Source organism: Vulpes vulpes, chromosome 9 (assembly GCF_048418805.1).
Source record: "Vulpes vulpes isolate BD-2025 chromosome 9, VulVul3, whole genome shotgun sequence".
NCBI classification, from domain to species: domain Eukaryota; kingdom Metazoa; phylum Chordata; class Mammalia; order Carnivora; family Canidae; genus Vulpes; species Vulpes vulpes.
Window position 1 is genome coordinate 38,321,657 of NC_132788.1, and position 11,567 is coordinate 38,333,223.

An 11,567-nucleotide genomic window follows, 5' to 3' on the forward strand; every position below is an offset into this window, starting at 1 on the left:
GGACAAGAGAAGAAGAGAAGGGGAATTAAAAGAGACTGGGAGAAAGGGGGAGGCACAACACAAAGGGAGTAGAGGCTTGGGAGTTTCTGCTGTCCTTATTTGTGGTTCTATCGATGTATATTTACTTTGCTTACTGTGACTAATCAGATCTCCCTTTGGAAGTTTACCCTCACATTCTACAGACAGATATAAAATTTTCTTGTTATTTAAGAGATATACAAGCCAGCGCAGTGTGAACAAGCCTATTTTAAGGGTAGTATATTTCAAAAAAATTATGCAGTCATCGATAGGTTTTTTAAAATATAAAAGGGCACAGCCTCATTAGTCTTTACACTGAATTTCAAAATACTATGGATTTGAACCGCTGGACATATAAAGTGAAAATATAGCCCTGTTAAAAAGAAAGCCACAGTCCAAAATGGTGGCACCTAGGCCAAGTCACCAAACCAGGACTTAGTACCTAACCTATGCCTCCCCCAGAAATTATAAGTTTTAACTGGTCAGTTGGAAATTTTCTCATCAGCATCAGAGGTTATCTGCCACATGGGTCCTCTCCATCTCCCAAAGGTCAGCCACCTACTAAAACCCACAGCCCTTCCCCCTAAGGGGAGATGACCTTGCATGAAATAATCCTTTTTATTTCTTTTACTAATAGGTCTTTGCCCCACTCTCCTTCCTATGAAAACCCTCTATTTCATACAATTCCTTCAGAGCATCTCTCTACTTGCTAGAAGGGATGCTGCCCAATTCATGAACTGTTTAATAAAGCCAATTCGATTTTCAAATTTACTTGGTTAAATTTGCTTTTTAACATCTCCCCCCCCCCCCCCCCAATAAAATAGAATAAAACCCAGAAAACAATTCTTTAAAAAAAAAAGACTCTAGTTGGCTGCTCCTATCACAGATCAGTTGGCCTCACATGTGCTTATGAGGAATGGAGATTTTCTGAGTGAAAGGCTCAGAAATCAGATCCACATCAGAATAATAAGGCTTTTGAAAGGCAATTACCCAAATCGAACAATAATTTTTCACTTGTTTACAAAGTGTGAAAATAAATACAAGCCACCATTGGTTTTTCCACCAATTTCATGCACGTACATCAGATTATCATTATCACCATCATTAGTATCAATTCTAAAAATTAAAAAGGCTGGAAATAAAATTCATCCTGGAAAAATAACAACCAAGAGAATTCACTTTAAATGTAAAGGAGCAACAAAATTTATTAACTGAATTAAACACAACAGTTAAAATGGCAGTGTTGTATTTTCATTTTAAGATGTTTGAATGAAACGAGAAAAGTGCTATTAGTCCAAGCTTCTTACATTCATTAAAAGAATGACTATCAAAAACAGCAACATGCACAATGATACATATGCACAAAATGGAGTTATATCAACAAATATACAAAATACCCAAAATAAAAATATTTACAGGTTTAAAAATATAAACATTGGTTCATTTATCCCATTAAATCATTGGAGTGGAGAAAGGAGAAAAGATCCTATTGCTATTTAGAATCCTTTTTTAAAACAAGTTTTAAAAACATAGAGTAGTTCTAGGAGACGATTTTTGATGTTTGGGGGGAATTTAACATTCTATTATAAAAATAATATCTATAAACCTACTAACAATTTTCCTCCTGTGCACAAAAATAATACAGCCAGAAGCTTGTCCTCAAAGACATGCCTGACTTTCAGGGAAACTAATTATAGAAATGGAGTTTTTCATTTGGGTCTTCTTTGTCATTATTTTCAAATAACCTGCAATTAATTCCCTATATTATACTGAGATATTTCATATAAATAACTTGGTCAAAACCTGAAGTTAGTAATGAGCCTGGTAGAGAGCTGGAGTCAAGTAAAAATGACAAAAATTTACTTTGCCTAGAACATCAAAACCATTATCCCTGATGTTCTTGATAAAACGACTACTCTCCGATCCTTCATGTTCAGTTAAATTTGTCCTAGAAGCAATAAGAATGTTATGTATTACTTTGTTAGAGTTTCTCTTCCTTTCTTTAGAAATAACTATAGTGGGGGGATAAATGGTTGCAATGTAGATGTTTGAAAAAGTTCACTAATTCCTTCAGGCTACCTAGGACCATTTCATGTCATGTTACAAGTTTTTCCTCTCTGTCCACTCTGTTTATGCAGGCTGACCAGATATTTTTAGTATCTCTTCTTTAGCTTATTAGATATTCCAGGTAGGTATCTAGAAAGTTTAATATGTCTCCGATAACCAGTCACTTCAGCTATATTTTATTAGAAATGTTATGTTCAGGCAGCCCGGGTGGCTCAGCGGTTAGCGCCACCTTCAGCCCAGGGCCTGATCCTGGAGACACAGGATCGAGTCCCACATCGTCAGGCTCCCTGCATGGAGCCTGCTTCTCCCTCTGCCTGTGCCTCTGACTCTCTCTCTCTCTCTCTCCCCGGGTCTCTCATGAATAAATAAATAAAATCTTTTTTTTTAAAAAAAGAAATGCAATGTTATGTTATGTTCTCACACAAAGCAGAAAGTCAATCCACCAATTATTGAGTAATTACCACAAATGACCCCAGTTTACATTTCAGTAGAATGACCACCTTTTATTGAAATCTTTTACCGAGTCTCATTAAAATGAGGTCTGAAATTAATTTTAAAAGCATTTTATACCAAGTGTAGGCAGGCCATATATTAGGGAAATAGTCTCGTTAATTGTGACCATGATGCAATTTCAAGTGAATTTTCCCTAAATACTGGGAGTGCTAACAGAATCAGAGTGGGAGAAAATTCAGGTTGCAACCTGCTGGATTCACTACTAAAACTGTGTTTGGTTTTATTATTGACAGAACATACATCAGATCACAAAATCTGTATGTAGACCTGTTTGTTTGCAACTCCAAAGTAATTGATGAATATAGTCCACAACTTTGACTGGCCCAGGTGGGAAGAAAACCTGCTAGTCTCTGACCTCTACCTTTTAGGCTTGCTTTTGAAAAGCCATCAAAGAATTAAAAAAAAAAAAAATACAAGTTCCTTTTAACTAAAATAATCATCAGTTGGATGGTACCCACAATTATAAAAATCTGGTTTGGCTCTTGCAGTTAAGGACTTTGATCAGTTTCTTAATTAAAACAAGTTTTACAGAAATTGATCATATGGCTTAAAAAAAAGATGTAGAATTAAAGCATAAGGTATACAGTTAGGTTTCTGATTCAAATTTTGTCTGTTACTTATGAAATGGGTGACTTTGGACAAGGTATTTCACCTTTGTGAGCATCATTTTCTTTCTCTGCAGGATGGAACCAATACCCAGCCTGCATGGTCCTTGTGAACAGTGGTGATAATAGTGTAAAAGAAAGCACAGAGCATCATCCCGGTGCAGGGCAAACACACAGTATATGTCAGTTATTTTACTTTAATATAAAATACTCAAATTCACGATGACTGACTTAATAGGTCTTCAATAAATATTGAGTGAATTAATGAATCAGAAAATATGACCCAGGATGCAGTGGCCATAGACAGAATGTAGGATGCACTATTTTTTAAAGAGCCAGGAGCTTCTCTCTGAATTTCAGAATTGTATCAATGCAGGGATCACTCAGCTAGTAGATATTTAAACAAACTACATGGAACACCCAGAGCAAGCCTAGACTAGGCTTATCGTGGAGAAACAAGTGCAACGTGCTTGGAATGACTGACGTCCTATAGGGAAGAAGTATCACCATGACAACAGAAGAGATTTCTGTCTATATTTTTTATGTTAACCTCAAGAAGGAGAAGATACCATCAAAAGAAAGCAGAGTGTTTGCCTATTAACTGTGCCTGGTTTCTCTGCCAGTGATACGACCACCATCGTCTCCAACACAAAACCAATGTTCGGCTTCATGACATGGGTTAGCTTTATTCCTACTGGAAGTGAGCTGGTCATGACATTGAGCTTAGCTCTTGTGTTCTTAGCTCTTGTGTCACTCTAAGTTACTGAAGAGTTTATATTTCCATCCCAGAGGCTAGAAGAAAAGAGTAAGAAAGAGAAAGAGGGGAGTTGGGGGTGGTGGTGGTGGAGATGAGATGGGATGGGACGGAAACAAACAAAAAGCATGAATTAAAGATGGCACACTGGGGAAATAATATTGCCTCAACCCACGCACCTGCTAAGAGGACCAAGTAAATATTTGTAAAGCTCCTAGCAGTCACTGGCATTTAGCAAGTACTCAGCACATGTTCATCATTGTTATAATTACTATTATTGTTTTGAGAGGAATTTGTGTGGCTTAATCCATTCCATTCATATTCAAGCTCACCCCATTCTGCTCCATCCCACAAACCATAAGCAACAAATGCAAAAAAAAAAAGTATTAAAATAAAAGTATTAAAAAAATTTTTTAAAAAAAGTAGGTAAAATAAAATAAAAGATGTTTTTAATGACTGTTAAGAAGGTCCAGTCACAGTACGACCATGTGTGAGCTCCAAACTGCACGTGTTTTTATGAAGTGTCAGATACAGCGCATGCCCCGTAAATACAGGTTGTATCGAATTACAGTAAACATTGGTCATAAGAGTGCGCCCAGTTCCCATTCTGGAGGCTTTGTGACTATTTTAATCTTTGCTTTTTTTCAGTTTGAGAAAGAACGCCTTTCCATAATCATGAAACCATCATTCTGAATCACTCCTTAAAAAGCATTATCTGGAGTGAGATAATAACATTCCTTATAAGCAGCTAGAGTTATAACAAACTATCTCCGCTAAAGCATTAGCACAGGGCAAAGGCTTTAAGAAGCAATTTATGACAGTCATCACAAAATCCTCAGAGGCACTCGGGTGACTGCCCTTGAGGGGAAGCCACGCTTAGGGAGGGGGAGCTACTGACAATGTTACAGACACATCTTTTTATGAAGTAAATGCTTGCTTCTTGCTTTCCCACACAGGGTGTGTAAGCCACCAACCAGTCTGCCATGCTAGCTTTTGGTCCCAAACTGTCATGAATATTTGTGCATAAGGAATCAGAAATTCCTTAGGCCCAGTTTCCACAAATAAGAATGTGTGCTGCAGTTCATTGCTCCGTCTGGCGAAAAGGGAGGGAAAACAGGCAGCGCCAAGGTATTCGGGTTTCTCCCCTTATCTCATGCAAGTACTTCTAACTGGTCATTCCCAGTGGTGATAAGAGGCAATTGTGGTGCTTTCTCTTTTTAAGAGTATAAAACTCTTGAATTAATTTCTTAAGAAGGATAAGGGAAGCGAAGTCTATGTGGCTAAATTGGAACACGCCTCCACAGAAACGGAACACAGGGGACCAGTGCCAGATTATCATCGTTCAGGAGAGAAATCTGGAATGACAATCAAGAAATGTGTTCCACTACACCAGTGTCAAAAGATGCCACCATCATGAGAAGTGTCTCCTTATTGCTATCTCAGTAAGCAAACATGGTGGGGACAGGACAGAAACTACCTCAGTCTGTTTCTTCATGCAAAGTTAGTGGCAAAAAGGCTCTGAAACCTAATCTGACAAAGATGTAAATAATGAAAACTCAGAAAGACCAGTCGAAGAAATCTGGATACCTAATATAGTCTTTTACCTTCATAACTGTGTAAGCAAAGGGTTATTTGAATAGTCATCCATGTGCAAATACTTCAAAACTACTTCTGAGACTAATGACAAAACCCTTGAAATCCTACAGTAAGTTATCACTCTCATAGACATTAAACACTTTGTATTTAAATAAGCAGATAATTAGTAGAAAATTTATCTTACGGATAAAAGTCTTTAACGTCCCATATGTCGTTGTTGTTAGGTAAAATAAAAAGAATCTGTTTTCTCTTGCAATTATTGAAAATGCTATCATAAAATTTCTCCCCGTCAGTGCTAATGGAAGAATAAAAGCCTCCAACTGCCATTAGTACTGACGCCAGAGTAGTTCAAGTAACATTGTCTGTGTAATGTAGATATTAAAGTCAGGCTGTCTTTGTGCAGAGCTATTAAACTCACTGATAAATTCAGGGCCAACGATTGATTTGATTTTTTTCCTCTCTAATTTGTCCAGCTCTCTGACTAAAGAGACCTCATCAGCCCCATATCTCAGAATCATATACACACACAGCAAAGGGGTCATCAGCCCATACTTAATCCTTCCCATTAAAAAAAAATCAGCAAATATGGCCAAATTAGGAAATGCATTAATACTAATTAGAATATAAATATTAAAATGCTCAAAAAAAAAAAAAACCACAAACAAACCCAGCAATCTCCAGGAATACGAATGAGAGAAAGTAGCCCTTGGCACAAAAAAAAAAAAAAAAAAAAAAAAAAGCAACCACAAAGCCTTATTAGTGGGTGGAAAAGGTTTAGTTGCAGGCTTCCTGCATTGGTCCTGATTTCCCATCTAGCTACTGACGCCACTTAATTAATTGCCTGCATCTTTTTTTTTGACTTGTGTGGGTGGAATTCTTAAAGATAGAGAGTTTTTTAGAAAATAGAAAGCATATGGAAAAAAGAATAAACAGAAAATATATCTTGTATAATGGGCTAATTGACAGGCAAGGGGAAGTGAAGGTAAGCTTTGCTGTCATTTTCCTTTACTTACAAAAAGAAGACACAGCCTAGTGGCATAATTGCAGAAATAAGTCCCCAAAACCATGAAAGCAAAAATAGTTTGTCTCAGTGCTAACAAAATAGATTTATCAATAGATTGCCTTTACCGTTATAATATTCCCATCAGTACTTCAGGTACCCTTAACTTTCCTGTACAATTGAACAGATGAACAAATATAATTTTGTCGTGGATGCACACAGAGAATATAATCCTCACAAGAAAATGCACAAGAAGAAAATAAAGATCCTTTGTTTTAGGGCTAGGAATAAAATTTACGTTCTCTACACTCACTAGGGGAAAATGAATGCATTCGGAGTCTAAATAGTACTATCAGCGTGAAATCAAATTTAAATCCCTTTCTCAAGACAGAAATAATTTGTAAAATATTTCCAAGTATACAGTAGATGCCTTTGTCTGTTAGTTTGTGCACAGTTGAGTGCATAAGCACGTGTGTGAGTGGCTTTATGAATTCCTCGTGGTGGGTTCAGAGTGCTTAAGGCTATGTCTGATTATAGGACCTCATCTATATAAGGAAATTAAATATTAAAACAGTACTTTGAAATAACATTAGGGATCTGATACAATGCAATAAAAGCCGATAATCTGACTAATAAGAAGATCCAACAAATCTCTACCACCTCTTCTAATTGAATCACTGCAAATTTAAAATGGAGAACAATTTACTTTACGCTACTGGTTCAAATTTGTTTGCCTTTGAGGTCCGTTTATTTTGTTTCTTTTGTACTCTTAAAATAGACTTCCATCTACATAACTTGCCCCTTTCTTTCCCTTAAGAAACAGAAAACAAGCTTAGAAAGCGTATAATATCAGTTCATCACTTAGGCAATCTCTCTGGAAAATGGGAGTTATATAGAAGTGTTTGTGCCATTCATATACATGCAGTGTTGCTTGAAAATGTCTAATCTTCCTGATACCATGAATCAACTCCTAGTAGAAGCTCTGGTCTTTTGATTAAACACACTGAAGTGCATTTCAAAGAGGATATTATATAATCATTAGATGCTAATAGCATTCTAGGAACTGCTTCAGTTAATCGCTCAAACTATTCAGGCATATGGTAACCCGTTCTGAAATAAATGTTTCGTCTAAAAGAACAGAAAACCTATATAATATGGAAACCACTTTTCAAAAAAGAAAATCTTGGCATAGAGTGTTGATGGTATGTATGCTTGCCAGTGTCATATTCTGAACATACCTGTCTCAATCATAAGTCTATAAATCAAAAGTCAAATAACATGGGAAACTCTATTTTTCTTTTCTTTTTTTTTTTTTTTCCCATATGTTCCTCATTTGGAAATCCCCATGTTGTAGAATGGTTGAATCCAAAATTTTTATAACCAAGGTAAAAAAAAAAAAAAATCTCTGAAAACCAGGATTGGGGTGAGAAGTAAATAGTCTCTTACCCAAGACAAGACAGAACCATTTCTCTGGGACATCAACACAATAGACCCTTTTCTTTTTTTTTCTCCTGCATTGAGAGCCAGAGAACCCATATAAAACAAAAACAGAATTTCTTTAGGTTACAGTACATAAAAGAACATCAGCGGTTCGTGGACAGTTATCATAACTAGTTATAAAACCAGATTTTAAATCCGAGGTTACTGACAGATTATAAAATGTTAACAGCTGGATAAACTGTAAAATATGCATTATCTACACATGAAAAGGTTACAGTTTATAAATGCTAGAATACTGTGTCTATTGGCATTTTAGTGGAATCTTTCCCTGATCCTTATTTCTTCACTGGGTGGGAAAGAAAAAGAAAAAGAAGAAACCTGCTCTGCTGAGCTTTTTATTTCTCCCCTAACAAATGGTCTACACCAACCAAACCAAAATGCTCCTTTATTGTCCTAGTGGTAGATATTGACCTATTTGCATACCCACCAACTGAAAGTAGGCAAGTTTTCTGCCAATGAACAATCCCTTCTGCTCATCAGGTAAAATACCTGGCTCTTTCAGCTCTGTAGGTGTTTCCCACACAGTGATACAGCAAAAGGTCTTTTTTCTTTTCTCTCTCTTTCTCTCTTTCTCTTTTTCCTGGAAAGAAAAAGGAAAAGAAGGAAGGAAGGAAAGTGTCATGGAAGAAGGGGGGCTCCTCTGGTGCTGGCAGTGGTTCCTCCAGGCCCCGTCTGGACGCTGGCACAGCCAAACATCATGGCATGATGCTCACTTGGGTTTGGTTAAGTCCTGTTTTCTGCAAAGGCAAGTAAAGGTGACTTCCAGGTGTTCAGTGCATCAAAGGAAAAAAGGAAAAAAAAAAAAAGATTTTTTTAAAAGGCAAAAAATCAAAAGTGCTCTGAAATCATTCTGGGGTAGCTTATTTGAGCGGAGAACCCCCTGTGTAGCACCCCTCTGGTGTATCCGGGCCTGCTGGCGTCGGTCCGGGCTCTGGAGCAGGTGCGGCCCACAGGCCTTTCTTCAGGGGAGCAGGACCTCGGCTCGAGGTTTGGGGGGGGGGGGGGGTGTTCCTAGACATGTGGTCCATCCCCCGGGCTTCGGAGGCCTCACAACTTTTTGGCACTGTCGTGGCACGCCGCGGCCCGGAGGGTGGTCCCGGCCAAACCCCGGTTGCTGACCCTGCGGACCAGCACCTTGGAAACTGGGATTTTTGTTCTGGGCACGTCACTCCGGACCGGCTGCTGGTGCGCCGCGGGGTGGCTGGACGGGAGGCTCGCGAGGTGCTTGACGCTGATGGGGATCTTGGAGTCCTTCGGCAGACCGCCGGGCGCGCGCAGCGGGCAGCTGGTGGCCACGGGGGACACGGGCTTCAGGCGGGCCGGGCCGGGCGTCTCGTCGCTGGCGGGGCCGGCGGCGGGGCCGGCGCGCGGGTCGGGGGGCGCGTCCCCGCTGGGGCTCTGCCGGGGGGCGCTGGGCCGCTGGCCGCCGGCCGCGCCGTCCTCCGCGGGCCCGGGCGGGGCCCCCCAGCAGCCCTGGTCGCCGTTGGGGGCGGCCGCCGCGGGGGGCGGCTCCGTGCGCGGCTGCGTGGGCCGGTCCGGGGGCCGGTCCGGGGGCTGGGCCGGGGGCGGCGGCTCGGGGGCGCCGCGGTCGAGCCTCCTGTGCTTGCCCGGGGGCGCGTCCCTGGCCCCTTCGGCGCTCCGGGCGTCTCCGCCCGCCCCCGCCCCCGCCCCCGCCCCCGCCGCCGCCGCCTGGGGGGCCTGGGGGGCCGGGGGGGCCGGGGGGGCCGGGGGGGCCGGCGGGGCCGCGGGCGCCTGGCCCTGGTCCTCGGCCTGGGCCTGGGCCTGGGCCTGGGCCAGCATGTCCCAGAACTCCCGGAGGCAGGTGTCGTCCAGCTCCTCCGGGCTCGCCATCTCCTCGCCTCCGCCTTGGTAGGCCACCACGCCGCCGGGCTTTCTAGGGGGCCCCGGCTGGCCGGGCCCGGGGCCATGCTGGGCGCAGCCGGGGCCTGCCTCGTCCTCGGGGTCTGCAATAATATCTCCGCAGCCTGTAAGAGAGTCAAAGCTTTTCAGTGAAGTCACGTCAGAAAACATCAAACAAATACGCTCCGCCGACGGGTCTGAGGGCGGGTCGACGGAGCCGGGGTCAGGGGCGCGGCCGCCGCCGCCGCCGCCGCCGCCGCCGCCTTCCGAGTCGCCGGCGCGGTCCCCGGGGCTGCGGGCGCCGCCGGCCGGCCGGGCCTCCCCCGAGCGCGGCTCCGAGGCGGCCCGGGGCTCCTGGGCGCCCCCGGCCGGCGCCGGCTGCCCCCCTGCGAGCTCACCTGCTGGCCGCGGCGGCGCGTCCCCGCTGGGCTGCTCCGGCGGGCTGGCGCGGGCGGGCGCGGGCGCGGGCGCGGGGGCGGGCGCGGGCGCGGGCGCGGGCGCGGGCGCCTCCTCCTTGACGCACTCCAGGCTGGCGGTGAGCGAGCCGGGCAGGATGAGGCCGCCCGGGGCCGCCGCGCGCTCGCCCTTGGCCTCCGCCTTGGCGCGCTTGTCCTTCCTGTGCCAGCGCATGCTGCTGAACAGCCCCTTGAGCCCTCGCTTTTGTTTGCCGCCGGCCTTGCCCGCGTCTGCCGGCTCGCCCCGGCCGCTCTCGGGCCGCCCGTTCTTGCGCAGCAGGGAGAAGAAGCTGTGGGACTTGGCCACCGAGCTGCCGGCCAGGGAGCCCGCGCCGGGCCCCGCCGGCCTGGGGGGCCCCGGGCGCGGCCGCCCCCCGCCGCCGCCGCCGCCGCCGCCGCCGCCGCCGCCGCCGCCGCCGCGGTCCCCCCCCCCCGCCGCGCGGCTCCTCCTTCCTGCCGCTCTCCAGCACCAGCACCTCGGCCAGGCCGTCGTGCGTCCGGCTGCGCACCAGCCCCGCCGGGCCCGAGCCTTTCCCGTCCCCTTTGTTTCGGACCCCAAAAATGCTGGGCATGGTGCCACCCGATCTCCTCTTCTTGAACAGTTTGAAGGCGGCTTTGTTAATCCTCCCCGACGGCTGCTCGGCGGCCGGCGGCGTCTCGGCGGCGCAGTCACAGTGCAAGTCCATGTCTGCCGCGAGGGTCCCGGCCCCGGCCTCCGCCTTCCTCCTGCAGCCCCCCGCGGACGCGCCGCCGCCGCCGCGCTCGCTGACAGCCTGGCCGCCGCCGCCGCCGCCGCCGCCGCCGCCGCCGCGGCCCGCGCTCGTCTCCATGGAAACCGAGCGGGCTGCGCCGCTGTCGTCAGCGCGGGCTCGCCCAGCCCGCCGTCACCCGCGCTCTCCTTCGACCTGAGCCGCTCGCGCCGCGCCGCGCCGCCGCCGCCGCCGCCGCCGCTGCAGCAAGAGAAACACGCCTAAGAGCGCGTCTCCGCGCCCGCCCGCCCAGGCCTTATGTAACACCCTCACCCACTTCGGAGCCGGCTCGGCTTGGCGCTGCAGGGTCTGTGCGTGTGGGGCAGGAGCAGCAGCAGAGCCTCCAGCCGCTGCGGAAACCAGAGCCCTCGGCATGGAAGGCAGATTCCCGCCCGCCTCGCCCACCTTCGGGTTCCTCCTCCTCTCCAGGAGCCCCGTGGTGCATCGCAA

General features: G+C 46.0%; 1 protein-coding gene across 1 annotated transcript; it reads right to left on the reverse strand.

The window, feature by feature from the left end:
• Positions 1–1,197: 1,197 nt before the first annotated feature.
• Positions 1,198–11,346, reverse strand: AMER2 (APC membrane recruitment protein 2). The gene is made up of 3 exons (XM_072719832.1): positions 10,808–11,346; positions 10,312–10,773; positions 1,198–10,038 (listed from the first exon to the last, which is right to left on the reverse strand). The coding sequence occupies exons 1-3, from the start codon at positions 11,196–11,198 to the stop codon at positions 9,101–9,103; spliced, it is 1,791 nt and encodes a 596-aa protein (XP_072575933.1). The 5' UTR covers positions 11,199–11,346; the 3' UTR covers positions 1,198–9,100.
• Positions 11,347–11,567: the final 221 nt, after the last annotated feature.